General features: G+C 40.7%; 1 protein-coding gene across 29 annotated transcripts in view; it reads left to right on the top strand.

Moving 5' to 3' along the window:
- KCNMA1 (potassium calcium-activated channel subfamily M alpha 1) overlaps nt 1-27,463 on the top strand; it is a 768,447-nt gene that overhangs the window by 609,399 nt on the left and 131,585 nt on the right. For 9 of the 29 annotated variants that reach the window (XM_037727295.1, XM_037727286.1, XM_037727281.1 and 6 more), the window contains exons 16-20: nt 2,218-2,286; nt 4,627-4,638; nt 11,621-11,707; nt 18,800-18,876; nt 22,614-22,622. In XM_037727295.1, the coding sequence (XP_037583223.1) occupies nt 2,218-2,286; nt 4,627-4,638; nt 11,621-11,707; nt 18,800-18,876; nt 22,614-22,622 (254 nt within the window). The remainder of the gene's footprint in view (nt 1-2,217; nt 2,287-4,626; nt 4,639-11,620; nt 11,708-18,799; nt 18,877-22,613; nt 22,623-27,463) is intronic. The other 20 variants (XM_037727288.1, XM_037727276.1, XM_017548843.2 and 17 more) reach the window with 4 other exon arrangements.

The following is a 27,463-nucleotide window of genomic DNA, read 5'->3' as shown; positions in this document are numbered from 1 at the left end:
ATCTGACTGTCTGCTGAAGGCAGTGCTGGGGACCACAGCCTCACATGTAGGAATGAGCAATTTGGTTTCAGAGCATGAGGCCTTTGCCAGCACTCTCCTTGAAAGCAACACATCCCCATATCCAGCACATCTGATTATGTCACTTTTCTATTTTAAACCAACTGAAATCCCCCCATTCCACTCATAATAAGCTGCAGACTCCTTGCTCCGGAGAGCAAAGACCTTACCATCTTGCTCCACCTCATTTCCTGACCTAATCACTGTCACGCTTGACTTTGCTCACTCAGCTGCAGTCTTACTGGATTTATTGCTGATCTTCAAATACCCAGAGCTCTTTCCTGCCTCAGGGCCTTTGTGCCTGCTGTTTCTACTTGCTAGAAAGCTCTTTCCCCATATCTCTTCATCACGCTGTTGTGCTCCTTGCATCCTCAGAATGATCCAACAGAACCACCACAGATTATATACCCCTTCTGAGTTACTCTTTAGCTTCTTAGGTTGTTTTATTTTCAGATAGAACTTGTCATCATCTAGAAATTTATTATTTACTCACTTGTATATTTGCTTATTGTCTGTCTCTCCCACTACAAAATAGGCTTCACTGGAGGTCAAGATGTAATGTCTCCTGCCAGGTATTAGCTAGAGGCCTTAGGCAGGTTACATGGACTTTCTGACCCTTGGTTTCATCACCTGTAAAATGGAGCTATCAGTAGAAGTCTGGATAAATAGGGGTAGTAACTTCCTCTTAGGGATATTGAGGGGGTTAAATTGAACCACCAGGAGGTCCTCTCCCCACTGTGACCCAGCACCTTACCCCACTTACAAGGCTAGAGCTAAATAAGCATCAACTCATTATTCAATCTATCAGTTAATCAATGTTTTATTATTCAAAAATGGTGATGCTCACTGTAGAAACTTGTCATACATTATATATATAATTATTTTGTTCATGTGAGCTTTTATTTCTATAAGTATGTAAGTATATAGTTTCATCTAATTGTATTGTGCTATTTGCATGTTCATGTCTTTTTATATATTTGTTCTATTTACATGTTCATGTCTTTAATATTTGTTCATTTTATATCTTGGAATATTCTTTGAAAAGCCATTTAGAATGCTGTCTAATACCACATTGCACTGTACTTTATTGCCTTATTATTGGACATTTAGGTTGCTTTCAGTTTTTCTACTCAGTATAAATAATACTTACTCTGAACATCTTTAAGCATAAATATTTTACTGCACCTTTTGTTATTTTCTTAGAATTGAAACCCAATAAGTGGAAACCATTTGTTTAACTTCTCTGTATTGGTGGGTCTATTGACTATGCACTATGGAGAATTCCGAACAAGTCCAGCTCTCTTAAGGAAGTTTCCCTGTTTGAGGAGACAAAGTTCACACACATGAAACAATAGGGAGTGACCATAGCCAGCATAACATTGACTAAAAGCTCAGTGATTTGGTTGCGGACAAGGTGCTGGGAGAGTTTTGAGAATAGAAAATCACAGGGTAGCAGTTGCTGGAGAAGACCTACTAGTTGGAAGATTAGAGTTGATGTGGCATGGGAGGATGGGCTGGGAAGAGAGAGGGCATTGGGAGTGGGGGCCACACAAGGGAGGGGACGGAAACAGGAACAAGTCAGCCTCAAAGCAGTCTGCCCTGCAGTTGAGAGCATCGGGCAGATGAGGTGAGACAGCTTGGATGGAGCCAGGAGTGACAATGCCATCGTCATGTGCTGGGCACTTACGCAGAGGCAAAGTATTATTATCATCATTCCAAGCACACAGGGGTCTGCTCGGAACAACAATATGAGCCATTTGTACAAAAGACTGAATGGAATCCAAATAGCAGGTCCAGCTGGTCCAAATCTTTCCCTCCCCCTGTAGTTAACATTTTACTACCCGACTGAGTAACTAATGAATCTGGCCCAGTGAAAATCCCCAGGCACAAATCCCTGCTTGGGCTCTGTGTCTAGACAGCCAGACCAGAGTGCAATTTGCACTTTGAGTATTCAGCACCTTATCACTTGCAAGAAATCAGGTTTAATGGGGAAGATGGGGAGGTGTTGCTTCCACTCCCTCCCTTTGGCACAGGGCTGGTGGAATGAGAAACCCCTCAGATAATGACTGCATTAGGAGACTGGAAGATCATAATAATGTTTGTTATGTGTCTCTGGTCATTCAGAAGCACTGATTGGGAGGCTTCTCCATCTCATTGCAGGCTGTGTTTTGTGAAGCTCAAGCTCCTAATGATAGCCATTGAATACAAGTCTGCCAACCGAGAGAGCCGGTAAGTTTGCAGCGACCCAGCGGCTGGCTTTGGTGGTGAGAGTGCATTCTGAGAACGGTCGGTTCACTTCTGCTTTTGTGTGCATTATTTATCTGCATAGAACCAGACGTAACACTTCTCTGACCCTAAAGCACATTTTGAGGGATGCCCTACCAGACACTGCAGCTTCTATGCCAGACCAGCCTGGCATCCAAAGCCCTGCTGGGCATTAAGAGAGTGTTTATCCAGGGGAGAAGGATGAATCCTCCAAATATCTCCACCTGATCGTGCCGACCTGGACTTTTCACCTTCTAAGTGTTAAACTAGACCTTAAAACCCTTTTACACTGCGGTGAGCAAAAAAGCAGGTGGACTCTGACCTCCTTTACAGCAGCCTTGAGATAGAGCTGTGAGGGGAGACACCAGCTCTCTTGATAGCCAAATTACAAGCAACCTATTGTGTACCATATGTGCTTCTCCCGGTGCAACCAAAATCCAGGTGGCAGAATATCAGCTTCATGTAAATGAGCCAGGAGAGTGGGGCTCAGAGGCAGGAGCTCTCCTTATTTATTTATTTTACACTTAATTATGTGCAAATCAGACTGATGAGGGACTGGGTCTGGTTGAAATAGATAACATCCCAGTCAATATACGAGTTTATGCTGGAAGAGGGAAGCATCGTGCTAACAAGAAATTTTGCTGATGGAGTACTGTATGCATTACAGATACAATAGAGATGATTTTTTTTTTGTTGTTCCTTAATTCTTGTCAATAGTTTTGGGAGAAACAGAACTCATTGAGAAATACTCAAGCTTTTGTTCCCTGAAATGATACCCATAGTCTATTCTTCAGTAGTACATTTTTTTTTTTTTTGATCCTGCAGATGCCCAAATGTAGAGGGCAGATCTCCTCCACCAAACACCTTAATAACTGAGCAGAGTACAGGGCAAGACTAGAAGTTTCCTGTTATCATCGTTTAAGTTTTCCTTATCTGGGTGAATGACCCAATACAGCCAGACTTTCAAATGTACAGTCTGTGTCTATGACAAGACAAAAGAAAATAAAATACTGGATTGTCAGCAGATCAGTCCAATGTTTTCTGTTACCTTAACTTCCAGATCAGATTGCTCACAAAGTCAATCTGATCAAATGTTAAGCTATTTTGAAAATCCAAATCAACCAAAAGGAAGAAAAAATGGTAGATTTGGTGGCCGTATGTAGAACATGGCTGTAGCGGTTAACAGATAGGTAGATAGATAAATATTTTCTTTTTCATGTTGGCAAAGTGAAGAGTATTGCTTGCAAAATCTGAGAGTCCTGGTTATTTGCTGTTCAGCAGATGAGGCAGAATTTTCTGGAATTACTGTTTGCCCATGTTTTTGCCAATACTCACTTGTACCTGTGTAGGGGAACTGTGTGTATCCTGGATTTTTGCAAATGATATTCTCCACATTGCCAACTCAGCAAATCTTTGTGTACTTCAATGTTCTCTATTTACTTTTGTGTATCTTTCAAAAAAAAAAAAAATGTCATGATGTGGGTGATGCTGATGCTGAATAGTGTTTTTTGACCATTCTGGAATGATCTGACTACAGGACATTGCACCCTGAACCTTGAGCACTTGTCTCTAACTCATTTCCTTTTGATCCCAAGGAGACAGAAAGAGTAAAATGCTGTTAATGGTTCATTGTGAACCCAATGTCACCATTCTAAGAAAACAAACTCAGAGCTGAGGATGAAACTTTTCTTCTATAGATCTTTAAATTGAGTCACAATTCTGAGATGTTTTCAACAAAGCCATGTTTATAGATATAGTTTTTAGTATTTTTCTTTTTCAGAACAGGGCAAAAAGGACTTGTTTGGCTTTGTTTGGGCTTTCTATGTGCAGTTACCAGCTTTAATTCTCAAATGTGGCTTGGTCTCAGTGTGGAAGCACATTGGTTCTTGTGGAAAAAGGTGTGTTTGAGGGAATGTGGATCATGCCTCTGAGAAAACACAGGACTTAAACAATATCCACGTTAAAGATAAACAATTTTTTTTTATCTTCCCTGAGAATAATTTTAATATTTTTCTTTATTTAAAAATGTCCCACTTCTTTTCCTCTCACGTTTTCTAACCAACTGGGTGTGAAAATTCCAAGGACCTGCTTCTCCTTTCCACCTTCGTTAACCCGTGTTTAACAGCCTCTTTTGTTGTTGGTTTCACCCCATGATACTGTTTTCATGCTTTGCTGAAAAACCTTGTTTTCACATGCATCCTTCAAATGATTTGAAACAAAGGTTTTATTCCTTCTTTCCTTCTGGTGTCAGTCAATTTATTATCAAATTGTTTGATTTTAAATTCTTTTCTTGTCGTTTTGCAGAAGCCGAAAGCGGTATGCTCTTCGTTAACTTTTCTTCCAACCTCCACCCTCTATCTTCACTCCTAACCACAGGACTAACCATTTGCCAAGAATTCAAGAAGAGAGAGATTATATATATATATATATATAATCTCATTCCCTTGTCCAGTGTATATATATTATATATATATGAGTGTATATATATATGTGTGTGTGTATATATATATATATATACACACACACACCCCTCTCCAACTAGAGTGCATAAATTGGAAGTAGCCTATTTCTGTTCTTGTTTGATTTGTTGGTTCTTTTGGATGACGCACTAACTTCTTTGCAGGAAACCAAAAAAAAGGAAAGGCACACTCCTGTTTTCAGTCATGGTACTAATAATGGGAACAAATACTATTAAAGCTGAAAAGGAGGACGCTTCTCTCCAGCCCTTTGTGTCTGTTTCTGTATTGTCCTGATGTGTTTTGATGTCCATTGGACTCTGGTCCCATTTTTGTCTACATACCACATCCACATTCCCAGTGACCTCCTCCTCCCTGTGTCGAGTTTCTGGTGTATAGAGCAGAGTTCGTGTCCTTTTATCCACAAAACAGAGACCAAGCCCTTACATTTCTATTTTTGCCTTACATTTATTTTGGTGATAACATTTTGAAATTTTATTCCTTGGGCAGTGCTCCGTATAGACTTTAGAACACTGCTATTAAATTGCCAGATTATCACACTTGATTTACTGAGTTAGTATTGTTTATTGAGACAAACTCATGAGTTTTTTTTTAATCATAGTGTGTTTTTGGGCATATTTCTTAATATGAAGTTTCTCAATTTTCACCATGTGATTTCACCCTGTTTTGCTGCTGTTTTACATTGCACGAAGCATGACTAAATCATCATCAATGGCATTTAAAAAAAACTTTTGGGCTATTAGTTCGGGCATAGCTTTTCAATAATGTGTTCTCCAAGACAATATTGTTGAAAACATACTATTGAGATGCCTACTTGTTCATCTTTTCAAGAGTTACTTTTCTCTGTGATTGTAATCACTATCATGTGTTTGTGTTTGTAATTGTGTGTGTGTGTGTGTATCTGTGTATTTGTCTGGATCTCTTTCCAAAGTCCAATTCTTCTGTGATTGTTTGAGTACATGTGAACAAATAGAGGTGGCTTCCTGTCAGTTTGGTATTAATGATGTGATCCAACTGCAAGAAGTTACTGCAACACTTTGCATCTTAAAGGTCCACAGTGTTTGCACCTCTGCTGTTGGCTTTTGGCCTTTGAGTTCTTTTATCTTGTGGTGAAGGCATGTTGTGATGTAGGCATGACTTGTCCTAAATATATCAGAAAATGATTTGGCTTGCTCCCAGAACCAAATATCCAGTGTTATCCTTTCTAGATTACCTCTCTCTTCCCCATCCCATATGGCTAATATTTTCTGTATGTGCAAAACACATTTGAAAATGCCATTTCCAAAGTTATTGAGATGGATGCAGGCTAAGTAAGTCCTCACCAATATTTCTGGTGGACCACAGTGGCAGTTAATTTGAGTCTGGGCAACTGGGAGCAATCTTTATCATGCTGTCTGTGTGTAAGTGAACTGGGCTTAAGTATCTTGACGTATGAAACACACAACTGTGTCTCCAGTGGTATTCTAAAGTAAAAGTGTGTGTGTCTAGTTGGGTGGGACTCCAGCAGCCTATATTTTAAAGCCCAGAAAAAATGGAAAGTTCCAGAAAAGTGATAAGATTTGAGATGTGGGGTTTCTCCGGGCTGTGCCTGTACATGGCCTACAAACTACAAATGCAGTCATACTCCCTGAGAGGGGATGCAATTGGTTCAAACAAAGTTCCAACTCAGAATCATTGTATACGAACTTGTGTCATCAAAGAAGCCTCTTCTCAATGGCATGATTCATCTGGACATAGCATGAACGGAAACCCTAAATGGTTCTTATTTGCTTGCTTTAGTTAATGAAGTCCCATTAGCTTACTAGGCACAAATGTAATTACCATGTTATTAAGTACAAACTGTCTTCTCATATGAGTCATGCTATTTTTAAAAAATTGCCTGAGGAATGGTACATTACACCTACCAAAAATGGAAAGGAGAGGAGAGAAATATGTATCCATCATATTTACCCATAATGGATAGAAGTTTCCTTAAAGAATATCTGTTTCAGTTGAATTACCAATCATTGATTGTCTCCAGAAACAGGAAACAGGTTTACAATGATTGAAGGCAAACCTAGATGTCTTCCCATTATGCACAAGTGGTGGAGAAAGGAATACATCACCTGCCTCCACCGAGCTACAGTCTTCCAACCTGACCAGTGTTTAGTGAGAGATTGAGAGATACCCAATGAAATATGATCCAACTTGAGATGTGGTGCTGCTCTCATGGAGGAACCTGATGGAGACATTTCCCCGTGGGACTGAGCCCTGCTAGCCAATTCTGTGTAGATGTGTTTTATGTTTAGGAACACATATTTCTCTTTGAAGTTTTGCTTTCAATGTTGAAATCAATTGCTCCAACTTCACAAGTGGCACGCTGTTTACATATTGGTATATTTACATATTCCTACTTAATGCATCTGAGAGATTGCTAGTTCATTTGCCAATCCCCTAGCCCTAGCAGAGGTGTGGTCACTCCTTTGACTGGCCTGACTGATGAGAATTGCAGCTTGTTCTTTGAAAGAAAACTGTGACTTTCTTTCCACTTGTTTATGAAGAAAAGGAAAGTTCTTGGAACTGAGGCTTAAAAACTTATCTTTTATTTTTTAAATTTATTTATTCAACAAATAGTTGAAATGTGCTTATTACATGCAATGCTCTTAGCCTGCTACTCCAAGAAATTCAAAAGTAAACAATACAATCATGTTTTATACCCCTCTACTTAACCGTGGGTTCCTTACAGAAAATACATATTTCACCATGTTGGCCAGGCTGTACTTGAACTCCTGACCTTGTGGTTGAGGCAGGAGAATCGCTTCAACCCAGGAGGTGAAGGTTGCAGTGAGCTGAGATCACGCCACCGCACTCCAGCCTGGGCAACAGAGCACGACTCTGTCTCAGAAAAACAAAAACAAAAACAAAACATATTTGCTCCATATAGGAAGTGAGTAAACAAAGAATAAGTCGAGATGTAAAACTAGTGTGAGAGCAAAAGAAACAGAGAGAGCAAGTATCCTTGAAGAAGGGACCACACCAGCCCTGTGCTTCCAGCTGACACTAGATGTTTTCTGCTGAAACCAGTAAGGTCAAAGAAGAAAGGATAATTTATATGTTCCTTGAAATGAGAGAAAGTCCACCTCTGCCAAGATGTCCTTGTTGGAATTCTGTCAATGGATATATGGGCTTTTTCTTTTGGAGATTTTCATGATTTTTCATATGACACATGTTGAAGTTTATCTCTGATAAGCTAATGAATTACATCAAGTTGGAGCCAGAGAACTGATTTAGAGTGGCGCACAGGGAGGGAGAATTTTGGCAATCATTAGAACAAAACAAACTTAACACTGGATACTCTCCTAAAGAGATCAGAGATCCTTGGAAAAATACATGTATTCCTATTAGGAGATCAATGACACATTCTAAAGATAGTAGGCAAAAGGGGGAGAAAGTTATGGCTATCTAGAGTCCTTGTCTTTTTATATTTTGAAGAAGAGGGGGATAGCATTTTATTTAACCTTTCTATATGTGGAATATGTATAGAAGAATTAATGTCTAAAATATCAAAAAAGTAAAAACAAAAACAACCAGTAATGTAGTTCCCGGTGCTTCAGCACCAAGAGCATCTTTATGTATCTAGATTTCTTTCTTTCATTATTTCAAGGGCTAGGTCCATTCTTTAGATTCCCATCTAGAAGGCTGCCTTAGCCTTCGCTCAGTATCTGCAAATGGTGCTGCCTCACACCTCACATGGGGATGATTTAAACCCCCTCACCACCCCTGTCCACACAGGGAGCAAGAGGGCATCCTGGAATCCACATGGTCTGTGAGGTCACTAGAGATGCTTTTGTTTCCTTACACCATCAGCCATAGATTTAAGAAACAGATGATACTTCACCATGCAGACAAAAGTCAGTCTAAATTAGCCCATCACCAGATATTGTGCAGGGATATGATGTTTTGGATTTTTTGCATCAGTGGAAAGGTCTTTCAATGCCAAGAGGGCACCTCCTGGGTCATTTATTAGCAGCAGGGATAAAGTGGAGAGTGGTGGTGCTGTGAGGATTTATTTACCTCTCAGTTTTATAATCACCTAGCTCACTCAGAGTAGCAGCTATGAATTTAAGACCTTCTATGTCTCAGTCACTTAGCACATAGTACATACTTTAACTCTCTTAAAGACATTGTAAGCTAGCAATTATTCACCCATTTTACAGATGAGAAGTGTAAGGCCTACCTGCATTTACAAAGCCAGGACCCAAATAGCTGAGAACTGATTCACATGCCTGAGCACTTAACCAACATCAGGAACAAACCTGGGACACCAATGTGCTTTACATCAGAGCCCCAAATCTTTCTTCTCTACCTCACTAACCAGACTAAAGCAAACTCAAAATCTGTAATAAATTATCTTAACCTGTGCTCTCTATAATGCCAATTCTAAATGTTCACTGTAGGCCTATTCTCCAATTCTTGTTCATTGTTGATAAAGAATAATGTAGCACATAATGTGAAAAAAGGAAACAGTGTTCTATATGATGCTTGTTTTTTTTCATATATGTCACCAAGATGTTGATGTGGGTCAAACTTTTCCTTTTGAATTCTATTGTTCAAATCACGATAGGACTTTTTTCCAGTCATAAATTTTTCTTGCATTTTTATATGAATGCATGTCAAAATGTAGGCTTTTGTAGCTTTAAGGAACTTTCCTTTAGGCTCCAGAAGTGCATGGAATTTTTTGTGTATGTCCTTATACATTATTCTGGAATGTACAGTTCTTTACCCTATAACTTCATCTCATTAATGAGCAAGGTAGTTTGATAAGGAGCCTGTATTATATTCCATGGGGTCAGCTAGATAAAATTTCTAATAACTTTGTTGAAAATGAAATACACTTTGGATTTTTTTTGGTAAGAATTAAAGGAGCAATAACCCATATGCATTGAGCCTTCTATACATTATCTCACTTAATTTTCTGAACAAAGACTATTATTACCATTATTCACCTCTTGTAGGTAAGAAAATTGAGTTCTAGGGAGATTTAATAACGGCCCAGAGTCCAACAGCTATTAAGTGGTAGTGCTTGAATTTGGACCCAAATTCTGATTGCAGAGCCAGGACATGTAAAAACTGCCTTGCAGGAAAGGAGGTAAGAAGATGTGCAAAATTTAGAATGCCGCCTTTCTAAAACATCATATTGAATTGGCTTTGAAAAATAGATTCATCTAAACTATATGTGCTCTGACACTTCGCCATCCTGATTGCATGAAGTCAGAGAGCTCATTACACTCATATGAAGGGTCGGCGGAGGGGTGATTAGGAGGTGCCTATGGAGAGCTGCTGCTCAGCGCAGGCCGTGCTATTAGTGTGAACTGCTGCTCTCTGATTTGGGAGGAATTGCATTGCTGCCTGTGGTTGTAGGGCAGAACAGTCAAATCTTCATAGCCTTTTGCTATTATTGAGTGTTAATAATAGCCATGAAACAAATACAGCTTCCTCCTGTCAGGTCTTGTTATAGGTAATGGTAGATGTTCTTGTGACCACAGACAATTATTTTGCAATAATAGTCTTCTCAGAGGTCTCCCAACCAGGTGAACCTTTGTTCACCTGGGTCCTTCCTGTATGACTACAGACATGTCACTTTGTTGATCACAACACTTTTCTGGAATGGTTTACCAGTAGACAAAAGAGATTACATGGTGTTAATTACCATCCTTTATATTTTGATTGTTTGGGGTAGCTGAGAACTTCCTTTAGACTGATTCCAAATATCTATTACCTTTTTAAGCAACAGCTTTTCAGAACAAGGAATACCTCTGTTGTGTCTGTTGCTTCACTCGGAGTCCCTAAGTTCAGTATTCATTAAGCCTAAATTCTCTTCTCAGTCTCTGCATAAGACATTCTTGTATTCTGCTTTTGATCTGCAGAAAAGTAAACTTGTTTGTTTCATCTATTTATTAGATTAGAATACGTATGTCTCTTCTGTGAGTTCAAGCACAATGTGGCCAGTGAATCTATTTACACCACTTTGAAATAGGACAACGTATATTTAGGTTCCCACTTCTCTGTAGGGCAAGTTTACTTTAGGGGTGGTTTGCATTTGTTTTCTCAATTTGCCTCAATTAGGACATGCTAGACACACATCTTATTCAAACACCTTGTATGTTTTTGTAAACAGCAGACTGGAATCGTTAAGTATATCCAACTGCTGACTTAAAAAAAAAATCTGTTTGGGTAAATTCAATTCTTCCTATAAAGGCTGTACATGGAATCAATTTCCATGTCCTTATCAGTGTCATGAAGATGTTCAGTTTGCTTCCACATTGGTTATGGGTGTCTTGTACCATTCCCTGGGGTAATATGTGGTGCGTATACATGTATGTTTATGTATACATATAGGGGTCCCATTAATGCTTTGTCATCTAATGGAAAACTGGTATAGCAGTAGCTTCATCAGGCCAATAATGCTTCCGTGTTGATCACCAGTAGCAGTTTTAAAAGGAATTTATCCTGATGGACTTTGCTTCAAATCATATGCCCATGATGTCAGCTAGACTGCCCCATTATATAAACCTGGCCCTAAAACCTTGATTTGCTTTGATTTCCTCAACTGGGAGCATGCCAACCTGGGAATTAAGCAGTAGTGCTTAATGATGGCATTATCTAACTAAATGTGTGGGACAGTGGACATCGGGCTTTGGACAAAAGTCTTTGGGGAGAGCACTAGACTAGTGGGCCCCCTATAAACACAACAGTACGGTGTAGCCTCAATTTTTAAATTCAGAACATGACCTCACAAATGTGTCTTCTCTGTTTTTTTTTTTTTTTTTGTTACTGAGCAGTATATTAATTAATCCTGGAAATCATCTTAAGATCCAAGAAGGTACTTTAGGATTTTTCATCGCAAGTGATGCCAAAGAAGTTAAAAGGTAAGAATTTATTTTCATCTGGCTTTCTTTCTGGCCCAACCATAGACCCCTTGACCCACATAAGTAGGCAGACTTCCATAACCCCAAAACTCCTTAACGTTGTCTATGGGCATCAATTGGTGTAACAAAAACTTCCATGGACTCCTGTTCATGTAGTCAGTTCCATATATTTGAATAAGAATAATAAAATTTTAGAACTAGGGAGCCTAGTTACCTTCTCATTCATTTTATGGGGGAGAAAATGGAGGCTCAGAGAATTGAACAACTGATTTCTGATGACCCAGAAAAACATAACAAGACAATTGGCTCCTTATTGAGTGCTCTTTTTATTATATGAGAAATTTACTTGAGAATTATCAGTTTTCTACTGTCCCTGCCAAACAGAATTTCAAAAGGTTTGGATTAATTTCAGATGGAATGTGAAACTGGCTCTATTTCTATTTGTGGCCTCCTGGGTAAGTGGCCGAAGTTGTCAGCTTCAATTATCATGCCACTGTAGGTGCAGCACAGGATTTCATCGGCCTGCATGTGTCATGACATTTTTATTTGTATCCTTAAACCTGTTTAAGCAGCCTAGAAATTCACAGGGCCCTTTGCAGCACAACATGGATTATTGCATTTGGTTCTATCCTATGAAATTGAAGACATTTTCTAGCAGAAAATGTGATGCAACTGGTCAGACAGGTCATTCAGTTCAACGATAACATTCCATAAAATATTTTAAATACATTATTAATTGTGAAGTTCTATCATTATTTACATAAGTCTACTGTCTTCATTGAATGAGTTCCTAGTCAAAGCCAGGCCTGTGCTAAGTGTGCTACATTCTTTATTGCTGCTCTTTAAAATAACCCTGAAAGGTAAGCCTTCTTAAACACACAGAGGTTTGGTTTCCTCATCTGTAAATCGAAATAAATGATTTGTCCAAGGCCATGAGGTACAGAAGTAAGTGGCAGAGCCCGGATGGGAACTGGTCTTTCCTTTTCTAAAATCCACTCTCTTTCTGGCAAATTTAATAATACTAACACATTCTTACATAGGAGGGCTTATTACACGCCAGCAGTATTCTAGGTACTACGTTCTCTGTATCTAAAACTCATTAAAATCTCACAGCAACCCCATGAGATAGGTAGCATTACTATTTCCCACTTTACATATGAGGAAACTGAGGTGCAACTTGGCTAACTAACTTGCCGAAGGCCACACTGCCAGTGAGTAATAAAGCCAGGAAGTTTGATTCCAGAGCTTGCGCTCTTAATTATTTGCCTAGGGTGAACCTGACACGCTGAGCACAGAATGATGACAAGTGACCACAGATATTTATGATCCTCTTCCTCCCTACCGGCTCTAGCAAACTAAGCTCTACTGGCCACAGAAGCTTTCAGGAAAAAGAAAATGTGGGCTGATGGAAGAAAAAAGAATTCTTAAAACTGAGCTCTCCAATAACTTAAATTTACTTCTGCAAATTAGAGAAAGATTGCCATGATTCAGTTGTTGGAGAAAAATATCCCCCTACTCAGTTCATGGAATCTCCCTGTTCTCCAAGTGTATGCTGAGAACTGGGTATACCTGAGAAGGAAAATTAGGGTGAATGGGACTGAACCTTCCCTCTTTCCCTGCTCCAGTCAGGTCTCCTGGAGAAGAAGCCTGTGCCCTTGTCCAGATTGTGAGACACAAAAGCTTCAAGCAGCATCTCAGCACCAAGTACAGGAGGCTGGGGAGCACAGGAGCACTATATATCATGTATACCTCCCAGATAGCAAATATAACATGAAACTCCCATTTGTGTAATTCTATTTCCTATTGCATCTCTCACTAATGAATGTCACAAATACCAGGCCGTCCAAAAAACAAATTACCTCCTATATTAGGGAGTGCAATATGTCTCATTTCAGTGCTTTATGGTATTCACAAATACATGCTGACACAATCAGCTACAACACCAGCCTGTAATTTTCCATGGTGTGTGATGTGTCAGAGCAAACGCTTGTCAGTTAGGGGATTTCAAATAGATGAAGACTGCAGAAAACCACAGAAAGGACATTGGAGATTTGGATGAAACTAAACAAGTTTTGTAAAAATGGAAAAGTGGATTATGATGATCTAGTATTTAGTTTGCACCCTCCACTGCAAAAAAGCAACAAAAGAAGTTAATGAATTCTAGCTCATAGAAACCTTCAGATGCAGTGTTTTAGAAAATGATGAGTGAAACCATCCCACTGCAGTCTTAAGAAGGTCACTTGAGGATGGACATTTGGGCACTTGCTCCTTCCTCCTTGCCACCAAATATTTTCCTTTTTAAATAACCTTGGAACATATCCTTTAATATAGGAGTCACAAAACGGTGGCTCAGTGACTCAATTTGGCTTGCACATATGATTCTTCTGAGTCACAATTTTAAAAAATAAATGAGTTGCCAAGGTGAAAAAAAGTTATGAGCTTTTATATAAAAATCCTTATTATTGGTTTCTCTTGAAAAAATTGGCAGACCCAACAATACTGGGAAGCATTCTCAAACTCACTCATTAATTCACCTATCAAATGTCTGTAAGTCATTTACATTTAGAAGGCTCCATACAAGGCGCTAGGGAAACAGTGGTGAAAAATGGGGAGAAGTCCAAACTCTCACAGGGCTCACATTCTAGACAGGAAAGAATTACAGTGTTTTTAAAATTAATGGTAAAAGAATTAATGCAACTGGGTCACTGATTTGGGTTATAAGTGAAAGCTTCTCAGAGGGGATGGCATTTGAGCAGAGATTGAGATGAGGGGAAAGAACCCATCAGGCAGGAATCAGATGGGAAGAGGAGATGGGCTGGGAAGAAGTTCATTGTGGCTAGGGATCCCAAGAAGGAAAGTGTGGCTAGGGAGTAGTTGTGGGGAGAGTGCTATGAGATGAGGTTAGAGAGTGGCAGAGGCTGACTGGCTCCTAAGGCACTTTATAACGAGGCTGGATCTGTTATAAAATGGAAGTCGTAGATAGCTTTAAGCTGCTTTGATGTATATTTTGAAAAGGTCATTCTTCCTACATTGTAGAGAATGAGAGGAATGGGGCAGGAGAGGAGGTGAGAGACTCACTGCCTACTGCATAGTTCAGGTGAGAGATGATGGCAGCTCAGACTGACAACTGAGTGGACAGCTCAGACTGACAGCTGACAAGGAAAATGGGGTAGATCCTGAGGAGTAGGAAAGGCTCCTGGACAGCCACCTCAGCCTCCCAAAGTGCTGGGATTAACATGTGTCAGACACCACATCCAAACAAGAGAAGTGGGTCTCATTCAGACCATATTTTAGAGAGTGTGCAGGACTCACTCATAAATTGGATGGAAGTGAGGGAAAAAAAGAGAAATGAAAGATGAAGGCTAGAGTCAAGGCTTAAATTGTGTTTATCTTAACCAAGATGAGGGATACTAGAGAAGTAGCAAGTTTTGGCTAGTAGGAAGTTAAGCATTCTTTCTGGGCTATATTAGGTAGGAGATGTGAACTAAACGTACACACAGGGATATCATAAAGGCAGTTGGATCTTAGAGTCTGGAGTTCTGGGGATAAGTGTGGACTGGAGATGAAAATGTAAATGTGGGTGCTGTTTCTTGTCCTGGCAAGAAACAGATGACACACTTAAAAAAGGAGGAGAGTTTCATGAAGAGACTGTATAAAGTTGTGGGCAAATAGTTAAGGAAAACCAACAAGGGATGGCTAAGCACTCCAGAGCTAGCAAGAAAGGGGAGCCACCTTCACCCTGGAGATCTGCAGGGTCAAGGGGAAGGAGGGCTATCAGGAGCTGGAGAGAGAGGCTGTTCGTGCCATTTCATGGACCTGGTGAGGAGGGTACCCGGGGAGTCAAGGTGGTGACGTCATCCCTCCCCACCCTCCAGTCTCCTGATGACTCCTCCCACTGGACATGCAGACCAGGAAACCAGAGGACAAGGAGATCACACAGGCCAGCCTTGAAGTACACAAAGCTGGTCTCCTGATTTTGCATGAGGCAAGATCATCAGCTGAAGGCTGCTTATGGGAGAGGTACGGTGAGCTGGAGCAAGTGGAGAGGAGAGGAGAGAGAGCTGTTTTGGAGTATGAGAAAACAAGCACAGGAGAATGGAGTAGATCCTGAGGAGTAGGAAAGGCTCCTGGAATCCACCAGCTATAGGTTTAAAGTGAGGTCAGCATGTTTTCTTCCCCAGCAAAACTCGGTTGCTCAGGTGCAGGTGTGCAGCAAGGGAGTGGCTTTGCGAGGTGAGCATGACAGAGGCAGAGATGGGTGGGAAGGAGAATGGTGCTTGCATGGAAATGTCACTTGGGAAAGGTCAGCTAGAGCTGAGATACTCTGCCCACTGTGGCTCACCACGGACATCCCCGGCCCTGGCCTCATTTCATTCATTTCACCTCACTTACCGGGCCCTGGAGGACATTATGCTTAGTGAAATAAGCCTGGCATGGAAAGGCAAACATCACATAGTCTTATTTACGTGTTAATAAGTAACATGTAAGTAACTACGGAAGTTAAACTTACAGAAGCAGAAAATGCAATGGTGGTTGCCAGGAGCCGGGAGTGGGAGGGATTGGGGAAATGTCCACCAAAAACATGAAATTTCAGTTAGACAGTTGGGATAAGTTCAAGAAATGTATTGTTCAATGTGGTGACTATAGTTAAAAATGAATTGTATACCTGAAAATTGCAAAGGCAGGTTTTTTGTTGTTGTTTTGTTTTGTTTGTTTTTGAGACAGTATCTCGCTCTATCACCCAGGCTCCCAGGCTATAATGCAATGGCACAATCTCAGCTTACTGCAACCTCTGCCTCATGGATTCAACTGATTTTCCTGCCTCAGCTTCCTGACTAGCTGGGATTACAGGTGCACGCCACCATGCCCTGCTGGTTTTTGTATTTTTAGCAGAGACGGGGTTTCACCATCTCGGCCAGGCTGGTCTTGAACTCCTGACCTTATGATCCATCCACCTCGGCTTCCCAAAGTGCTGGGATTACATGTGTCAGACACCACACCCAACCAAGACAGTAGATTTTAAGTGTTGGTACCACAAAAGGTGAAACGTATGTGAAATAATGTATATATCAAGTAATGTTAATTAGCTTGATTCAGCTATTCCACATTGTATACAAATTTCAACATGTTGAATACTACACATATATACAATTATTATTTGTCAATTAAAAACTAACAGTTAAAAAGAATCAAACCTTAGTTGATGAAGTAAGCACACTTTATCTTTTCACAAGTCTACTCAGGCTTATAATCATTTCATCATCTCTTTAGTATAGACCTTTGACTCTGATGCCAGGCTATGTGAATTCAGTCTCAGCTTTGGCAGCTGTCTGGCCTTGGGCAGGTCACTTAACTTCTCTGTGCTTCACTTTCCTTACCTGTAAAACAGAAATAATAATGATACCTCCTTCAAAGGGTTGTTTGAGGATCAAATACGTTTAATGCTTATAAAATACTTAGAACCACACCTGACTTGTAGTCTGTGCTGTATAAATGTTAGCTATGTGATTGTTACCATTATTATCATGATGTGTTAAGAGCACCAAAGAGGGAGAGAAAATGGTCAAAGGAAGTGGAGGCAGGTTACTTTCCTCGACTTGGATGCTTTCTCCTTTCCCGTTCTTCCTGTGCCAAGGTAGACTGATTGGGGTCTTAGCCACATTTTCTCTCAAGGTCAACAGTCAGCTAGGATTTATTTTTCTCTTTATTTTTTTGTGACATAGATGACAGCTGGCATTTAAAGAAATAGTGGAGAGGTTGCTAGGATAGAGCAAGCATTAGACTTGGATTCAGAAGTCCTGGGGCTGGCTGAGCCCCAGCATGGAATGACTGGGCAGTCCACGACAACCTCTTTAGTTTACAGATGAGGACACTGAGTCCCAGAGATTTTGGCTTCAAGATCTTCAAGACCTCATGTGGGTCCAAAAGTCTTAACTTTGGTTTCCAGTGGGTGCTAATTATAAATCCAAGTCCTGTGAAAACATAAAAAGGAACCTAGGAATCAAATGGTCAAGAATTGTGTTGATTTCTGCAGTCCTGGTCAAGAAAAGGCCATGTTTATAGCTGGCATTCAATCTCCTGTTGGGAGTGGTAAAGGCACCAAGCCAGGGATTTTGTTAGTTCTTGGATCCAGAAAGTTGTACGGTTGTTCCAGTGAGTTTTATCACCTCGCTAGTACTGAAAGGGCACAGGCCTCTGGTGCTATTCTAGGCACTGTGATTTCAAATAGTGCTTGAATGATCTTTTTTCTTATCCAGAATATCTTTGACACAGCCAATGCACTGTGGAATCACCTATAGACATTTAAGTCAGATTAGGAGATTTTCTTTTTGATTGCTTCATCTCATTCTCCTTCTACCCACCTATTCCTTCAATAACCTCTACTCACCCCCTTCCAGTGGTCAGCTGAGCTTTGCTCTAACAATGAGAAGAAAACCCCCATTTAGTGCATGCTCTCAGGGCTGGATAGCACGGGAATTGGTCCACCCAACTTTGGAGTAAAATAAGTTATGAACCTCGGAGGAGATTTGACAGAGGAACCCACTGACTTATGTCTTTTGTTTTTCCCTCCCTGGCCTCCTCAACTCTCTCTCACTTCGGCTGACAAGAAAAGGTGCTTTCAGAGGGACAAGGTTGATATTTTTATTTGACTGAGAAAACCACACACTTCTGCCCCCTATAATATATATCTGACCAGACTGTGGGACTTTAGGTGTTGCATCTAACTTCCCCACCAAGGGCCCAGGGCTCATTGCCCACATGTTCCCACAAGCGGCATCAAAGGCTGTTTTCAAAAATGAAAGACGAGTGAGCAGACGCAGTGTGTCACATCAGCAACTTTTTTTTCCCCAGTTCCTTTGCAAATGGAAGTTTATGAAAAGGAGCACTAACTCAAATCACAGAATCCTATGTTTGAAGTAAATGGTCTTGCAACAAACATTTCCGCCTGCAAATGTCTAAACCTTTCAAAAGATGAAAGGAAATTAATGCTGGCGTGTTTCATTAATTTGGCACCACCATGGAGGAAATGTGGGACTCATTTCATTTGGGTGGATTATGAAACGTGTCAGTTTTTCCATTCTCTTTCTCCAGGGCATTTTTTTACTGCAAGGCCTGTCATGATGACATCACAGATCCCAAAAGAATAAAAAAATGTGGCTGCAAACGGCGTAAGTAATGCTTCTCTCCCCGTCCCCTCCCTCTCTCATTCCTATTCCCGAAATTCCATTTCCTTCCCTTTCCTTATTAGAGAAACACTAAACATCAAGAGTTTTCTTGAGTATGTTTATGTTTCACCCAGCAGTTTAAAGAAATAGGAAATAAATACCTGTCCTCGCTTTGATAGATCAGGGGATGATAAATCACCACCATCCACACCTGGGAATGAACCCTGTGCCTAGTCCCTGCTTCTTCACCCTAGAGGCGACTCAGTAGGTGCGTCTAGTCTAACCGAGACGAGTACGATGAATAATAAGGAGGATAATTAAGCCGTAGAGAACAGAACAAAGTGTTTTTGTATAGTGATTTCCAGTAGATTGGGGACCCCCGACTATATAGGGTTGAGAGAGAAACTAAATCTGAGGACTTGATCTCCAAAGTGGGAGTTGACTCTTTCCATTTGGAATTCCTGCCAGTTTTAATACCACAGGCTAAAGTTTGCAAACTGTGATACCTTCAGACTGCCCCCAAGAAACGAACTTTCCATTGTCTAAGGGCTTACATTGCCATCGTCCCAAAGGTCGACCTCAATCACCATCGCTCTTTGGGGTAGACTGGACCGAGCTCAGTTGTTTCTGGCACATCCTGTCTCAAGTCCCTTCTAAAGCAGTTTGCTGCTGGGGCCTCTTGAGAAAAATAGGGTAAGTCCAGACGTGGAATTGTGAGCTCCTGAGATACCATGACTTAAGTGGCCTTTGCTTTGAGAAGGTTGTGTCTTTTGCAGTAATTATGCTGTATTGTCTAATAGAAATTGTTCTCAACCCTTGAAAAACAACAAAAAATAATGGTGCCATCCTTCCTATGGTGTTAGTGTTTTAAAAGCTTCTTATGATCACTGCTTTGATTCTCACCCAAACTCCATGTAATTGGCAGGAGGTGTTATTAATCCCATTTTACAAAAAGAAGGAACTAAGCTTCCAAGTTTGAGAGGATGAGATTGCAGACAGTTACACAGCCAACATACAGGGATTTGGGCACACCTGAAGGCCTCTCTTGATTCTCTTGTGCTCTCACAGTTTTTTCAGGACGGAAAGGCAAGATGGGCAGTCTTAGGTCTGATGAGTAAGAACAATTATGAAAGATCACCCCATAAAATACTTTTTCATAGGCAGAAGTCAGACAGAAGAGGTATGCCACTGAAGGAAGGACCTTTTTCACTGTATTCCTAGAGGGGGGTTCAGAAAATGTAGAACCAGTCATCTATAAATTTCCCTCAGCTGGAGCATAACGAAGTTCCTCAATCCATGGGGAAAATTCCACTGGGGTGCACTGTTGGTCTAGAGAAATTTCTGCAGAATTCCCCTCAGGATGGGACAGCTTAGGCCCATGGGGTTTCTCCCCTGCTTTCCACTGACTTAACACACCTGGTCCCCTTTCCCCAGACTCTTACCAAGATGAGTGTTTATTGATGTCTCAAAACAAGAGCCTCTAATTTCTTGGGATCTAAGAATTCCCTGATTCTGACAACCTACCAAGGAGAGCGTCTAAGAAAGAACAAGGCATAGAACAAACCTCACTCCCCATTCAACCCCCATAGACTCCATGAATCAGAGGACTTTCTTCACCAGGCAGTCCATCCCAGCCATGCTCAGTTGGTTGCAGACACAGCAATGCAGCAGAGTTGACCAGACATCTCCTAGATCATTTCAATCAGAAGGTACACAACAGTCTGAGGGTTGACGCAATAAGACAGAACAACAAATACAAGAGATGAACTCTTCTGTAAAGATACTCAAGTAGTGAGGGGTTGGGAAAGGGAGGAAAGTGAGGCCAATAACCCATGACAGAATATCAAGGAATTAGCAAGACTGTGATTCACATATTGGTTGACTGTTCACCTATTTTTGAGTATCTTCTTTGTATGAGGTGCTATTTTTGGTTCCAGGAACGGAGTGGTGAACAAGGTAAATTCCGTGCCCTCCTGAAACCTTCACTCCGGTGAATGGAGACAAACCATGATCATGTATGATCAAGTAAATAAATTCAGAGACAGCCAGTGCTAAGAAGAGAGAAGAGATAGCTTGAGGGCTGAGGAATACTGCAGTGGTGCTACTTTACAGCTTGGAAGGCCAGGAAGGCCTCAGTCGGGGGTGATGTCGGGAAGGCCAAGACGCAATCCAGACAGGGAGAAGAGCAAAGGCCAAGATCAGGAGGCAGGAATGAGTTTGTAGTGTTTTAAGGATGGAATAAAGGCCAGTGGCATTGGGAAGATAATAGTATGAGATGAGATTAGAGAGGGAGGGTGGTGCCATGGTAAGAAGTGTGGGTTTTAGTCCTATATTGGAAAGCCATTGGAAGATTTTACATGGGGAAATGTCATCATTAGTTCTTAGTTTAAAAGATGTCTGTGGTGTTTGGATGGAGAACATTCTCAGGAGGAAAGAGTAGAAGTGGAAGTATGAAGTGAGAACTTCTCTGACTCTTGCTCTGACATTGGAATGTCCCTCATAGGACACCATAGCAGAACACAGCAGACTAAATTGTCCCTAGAAACAAGAAATAAGGATTTGGCCTCAAGGCTATTTTTCCACCTTGGTTCCAGACAAGTAAACAGCAGCAGACCTTAGCTTCATCCTGGAGAGAGAGGCACATAATTGTTTGAAATAATTTTATTCTTTTCATTTCCCTTCAAGTTGGTGAAGCTAGTACGGTATGTAATCTCCCATACGCACTGCACCAATTGCTGCAAAAGGCCTGCTTCTACAAAGCCACGCCAGTGTGACAAGGGCCTCGCTTCCTTCTCTTCCCTCCTCCCCCAACCTCAGCTTCTTCATCTCACAAAGGCCCTTGGCTATGTGACAATCAGAATTACCCAAATATTTTTCTTCTTGATTAAAAGGCCATAGAACAGAGGGCAGGATGCAGATGTGTGTGGGGGGTAAGGGGGTGATTAGAATAAAATGAATTATTGAAAATAAACCTCCCCATGTAAGTCAGGCAAGTGAGGAAATTGGAGAAGATATGTTTTGGTTGCAAAGAAACTTTAATTGGAAGAAACTAGGATTATTAATAACACACTGGGGGGACTCCCATGCCTTCAAACAGACATTGCTTGTTTGCCTGTCTAAGTTGGAGAAGACAGCTGACCCACATACTCATCTGTCCAAACCTGTTAGTCGAAGGAATTAATAATTCACCCTGGAATGATGGATTCCATGAGGACAGAGCTCATGACGATCACTGGCCCTTCCCCACAGCTTCCTAACCCTTCTTCCCCAACCCAGTCTTCCCCTTTCACTTCCACCCCAACCTCCCCATTTCACTTTCATTCAGTAACCGTCAACATTTCACATCATCTCATCCAGAGAAATATCAGGTGCGGACATTCCATTTCTGGAAATCCTGTGATCGTATAGCTTAACGTTTGCATTTCTTTCCATTTCTTCATAGCTCTCTAGCAAGGAAAAGAGTCAAATTCAGCTGTCTGGCCAAGGAGCAAGTTCTCAGGATCTACTATTTATCCATTTTCTTTTTCTGTATAATAAACCTTGTCTAATGATTTACATTTTTTCCCCCAGCCTCTAAAAGTTTGCCAAAGTGTGGACTCCTAGGGGACAAGTCATGTCTACTTTGATGTGTTAGAAGGAATTTCTTTGACTTCAAATCATTGACATATCTTTGATTTATTTTTTTTCTCTTTGCTGCCTTGGAATACGGCCCCTACTCTATTTTAACTGCACACTGGTAGTGATATATTGTGAGTAAAACGGGTTCCCAGCAGCCCGGAGTCCAGTTCCCCCTGTCTTTCTCTAGAAGCGATACTCTTTTAATTTTCTGTACAGTTTTAGTTTCCTTTTTAGTTTTGGTATTTATGTTGCATGTAGCAGTGACATCATGCCACAACTCCTTCATCTCCCAGTGCAGCCTACAGAGTAGCCTGGATCCGGAGAGTCCACAGGGAACCTGCTCTCCATCCATCCACCCCAGTCCCCAGGCTCTGGTCAGCTTCGGGCACTGTCTTATTTTTCCATTTGAAAATAAGACCTTGACAACAGTGTGTTTCTCTTGAAGGCCTTGTCTCAGGACTTTTAAGGGACACTGATTAGACTGAAGTAATTACCACTGTAGCTCTAGATGCTTCATCAGCTGGGGTAATTGTCATGCTTGCCTTTGATAAATTATACTTGGTCTCCTTTGCTATTAAGCTTGAATTCCTTTCCTAAAGGAAACACATTTGCCGCATATATAGTCCCATGTTATCATACATATATGTATACACAATATCTACCATGATGTAAAAATGCATATTTTTCTATATAAGAGTAGAGAGATTCCATAGAGTGATGTGTTTATTGCAGTATATGCCTCTCTGTATGAGAAGTGCTTGCTAGATAATTAATTGGTTACTCAACTTTGGGACTGTAAGTATCTCAATTGTCTTACCAGAGACAAGCATTTGCACAGTGGTAATTATTTTCTGCAGTCTATGAAGTTCCCTTGCTTTACAATAAAGTTTTTCTTTTAGTCAGTACTCAGTAGGATATACCCAGTTCCTTTATGAGTGTTAGTCAGACATCTTGGAAGATACATTTACCTATTTAAGGCAGAAAAGCTGACTGAGGTGAACATTCCATTTCAGCAATGAGCTATGTCTAAGTCTGAACAAGTCAATGTAAGTGTCTGAGCCTCTAACTTACTCAAGGAATAGGATGCCCTCTCGCTCAACAAAATGTGGCCATTGAGGAGGAGCTTTTAAGGCCAGCATTGAGCTTTGGGTCTTTAATCATGTTTGTAAGACTCTACTAAAAAGGAGACCCAGTCTGTGGCACAGTTCAGTCCAATGACTCTGGAATTTGGAGAAGATGTTTCAAATTCAGTCCTCTCATTCCTTTGCAGAAAAAGAGGCAAGTTGATTATCTGATTTGGGTTAATCATCAGTGTTTGCATGGTATCAATTGCTCACTTTAAAAACAAAACACAATGATGATCTTCTTCAATTCAATGCGCAATCTTGCCAAAATTGACTCTGTGGCTTTCTTCATTGACAGAATCCTTTAACACACGGCTAGAGGGCATGGCCCACTTTCACACCTGCAGAGTTTCCTACTAAATTGAACATTCCTTCAGAATTGGAGAGAAAATATGATGTCAAACAACCAACAACTCTAGTGCCAAATACTTCTGCCTTCCTCAGCCACAATATGGTCATTGAGGGCAGAATCAACTAGCTCAGCGTGCTCTGTGCTGCCAACATTAACTAGCTTTTTCTTTCTCCTCTGTTTTTGGAAAACCACCTGGAAGACCTTCCTTCTTACTCCAGAAGGTAATGGGAGGAATTTTACTAAGTGAAGATGTCGATCCTCATTTATAGGACTTGAAAGAAGATTCTCTGATTCCCTGTGCCACATCAAAGGCCTCACCTTAAATACTGGTGGACTTTTTCTTCCGTGGATTTTTGTATTAGTAATGTTAGTTGCTTCAGAGCACATGAAGAGTAGCTCCAGGGTTTATGCTTGGAAATAAGCCTCCTTCATTGGACTGATTTTGAAAGCGAGGTGGTGACCTGAAAAGTATCTATTAATTGAATGGCAGATGTTTTTTTCTTCCATCCCAGTCTTCCCTTGAATTTACTCCATTTGAAATCTAAAATATTTTTCCCCAGCCGTTGGAATACTCCACCTGGGCTCCTCAATCCAGCACTGCTTTTTCCTGCCCCTTCCAATCCATCCTGGAAATTAAGATTCTGCAATTGGAAATTGGCTGACAATTTGGTTGCTGATGCAGGAGGCAGATGGTGCTGAGGATAGGATGGAATCCAATTCTTTCTTTCATTCCAGGCTTGGCTCAGAAAGGCCAGCCAGCAGAGAACCTGAGTTTGACAGCCGATTATCCATTTGACTCAAGGAAAGAGTAGTAACTGAGCTGCGTCTTCGGCAGCCCCTTTCCGACAGGTTTCTGGTCTCATTCTTACAGCAGCCTTTGAGAATACAGGAAAAGTTGTCCAAGAACACCTCTGAGAAATCTTTTTGTTTTAAACACTCAGGAGTAAACATAGTTTTGACGATGTCCATTAGGAAAATACTTTTATTTTATCTCTGTAAATAGTACTAGGAAGTCATAATGGAAATATTGGTTGGATATCCACTTCACTGTGGTGAAGAAAAGCACATAAAAGCTTTTTCTCAAATTGCGAAACTTCTAGGACCTAGGTCTTTGGGGAAGGTGAGACCCAGGGTCAAATTCTTAGCAACCACATAACCTCATGGACTCTGTGCCCTGGTCCAATAACAAGAACCTTATGATGTGGCCAGAGGGTAAACTGAGTCCCTAGAGCCTTGTATTTCTGCTTTCCTAGAGTTAAGTTTGCCTATGGGGGCAATTAATTGAGCATGAAATTTCAAGAGCCCTAAGATGGAATGATAAGTAGCTTTGGTGTTCACACTTGCCAGAGACACACTCTTGTCTGCTCCCAGTCTGAGGAAGCTGCAGCAGGGCTTTGAAAGAAGACCCTGTCTGTTGCCACTGAAATAGTCCTACTGTGCTGGCTGTGGCTGCAGACCCTAGGCTCATCTCCTAGGACCTCTCACCCATTCATTTCCCCTACCCCTAATCATCTGCTGTGGATCCTGAGAAGCCATTGAATTGAAATGACACTGCACATATTTCAATTCTTAGAGACAGCAGGGCCCTCTTTTTGCTCCTTTTGGAGAAAAGCTAGTTCCAATTGTCAGTGAACTAGCTGCTCTTCCACATAGATCCACTAGATGTCCTCATAGATCTACTTTGTATTACCATTGACTTCCCGGGGAAAACCTTGTCTGAGAATTGGGATTTGGGAAGGGAACAATGGGTGACTATGTAAGAAAGAAAATTAGCAAACACCAAAGGAGAGAGGATGTTTTGTGTGGCCAGGGAGTAGATAAGAAACTTACTTCTGTTTTAAATAAATCCTGAAACTTTCAAAGTTGCACTTTGAGACCTAACCTTGGGAACTTAAAGTGGAACTCTTTGTATCTAAAATTAACCTTCTAACCTAAATCAGCTCTAGAAAAGGAAACAATCATTGAGAAATGGAAACACAACACCAGCGGCTCTGAATATCCATGACTCACTGAAACAAAACTGAAGGATTAGGAAGCTGGAGAGAGATGAGGGTTGGTAATTTCCAAATTAGGAGGTCCACGACTTAATTTAGATATAATTCAGTTTTACAACTTGAGAGTATAATTTTACACAGAGAGTGTTCAACTCTTCTGGAACATCTACCACCAGGAAGACAACTCCTGATCAGCTTTTAGTTAAAGAGCTTTTTCATGATTTGTATAATGGCCCAGAGGAGATCTCTTCCTGGCCAGTACTCATATCCTTCAAGCCTGATGAATCAATCACTCCACCACATGGGAGGTCTTACCTTTTAAGAAAGTGGACCCAGAAGTCTCTAGGTGAAGACACCTGACAGGGAGTCAATGGAAATGGACTATGCCAGCAGTAGCAAAAAAGAGCCACCCTCCCAGTTGGTGGCACCTTGATGTAAACATTCTGATTCATGAAGGTTTGTCAACGTGTGGGGCTCATTCGTTTTTAGCTGTTTCTGTCTTGTCTTTGAGCCTCTCATTGATCATTCTTGCTGATTTTTTTTTGTGTGTGTGTGTGGTGGTGGTACTTGTTTGTCTTTTGAGATTTATATTTTGCATTTGGTGTGAGTGTAAAAATGACTGGGAAGGAATGACAAGTAATAGCATGTTTTCTTTTTTATGCATATGCTGCTTTCGAATGTGACTGCTTATAATTAACAGTTAATCTTCTTATAGCAAATGGTTTTTTGCTGCTTCGATGACCAGTTTCAGTCTGTTCCTGCATGCTAACAATAAAAAATTTTAGAACAATGCATGATCACCAGAAATAACAGTTGCAAACAGTCCCTGAGAGCCACTGGTTTGTCGCTGTGTTTCCTCCTGAACTTCTATCAAGTAGGAGGTTTACATCACCTATTCTGATCCATTTGCCTCTGAAAAAAATAGTTTCAAAAGTTATTTCATCCCCATCATCCCTCCCCTTATCCTTATAGATGGTATATTTATAAGATCTTTCTCTCCCCGTAAATGTGTCATATTCTATTATTGTATATAAGCCCAAAATGGCACTATGGAAATGAGAACCAGGGACTGTTGCTAATGAGAAGCATAGAATTCCAGAGTTTGATGGGCTTCTCTTCTGCTACAGCATTTGATTTAAAAAAAATTGTTTTTCAAAATGATTTATCTGCAGCGAAACAAAAAATCATTCTTGTTTTCCTCTTCTGTGTAAATAACAAATCAATATTTCCAGTAAAAGAACTAAGAAGGAGAAAACAAGGGAGTGTCTGCAGGTTGTATGCCAGATCCGGATGCATTTAAGATAAATTTATGTTCATGACTTTAACTGAAGACTTTTTTCCCTTTGTTGACTTTAGCCATTGCTGTTTCTTTGGGATGTCTGGGCATTCACACCATGCCTTCTAAATTCCTCTGATTCAAATGCTATAGTGGAACTTTTTTTTTTTTTTTTTTTTTTTTTTTTTTATTAATCATAGTTCTGGGTTATCTAGTGCCTGAAAAC

Source organism: Cebus imitator, unplaced genomic scaffold (genome assembly GCF_001604975.1).
Source record: "Cebus imitator isolate Cc_AM_T3 unplaced genomic scaffold, Cebus_imitator-1.0 Scaffold11, whole genome shotgun sequence".
NCBI lineage: Eukaryota > Metazoa > Chordata > Mammalia > Primates > Cebidae > Cebus > Cebus imitator.
Note: the sequence above shows the minus strand (reverse complement) of the source record. Positions and strands in the feature narration are given on the sequence as shown.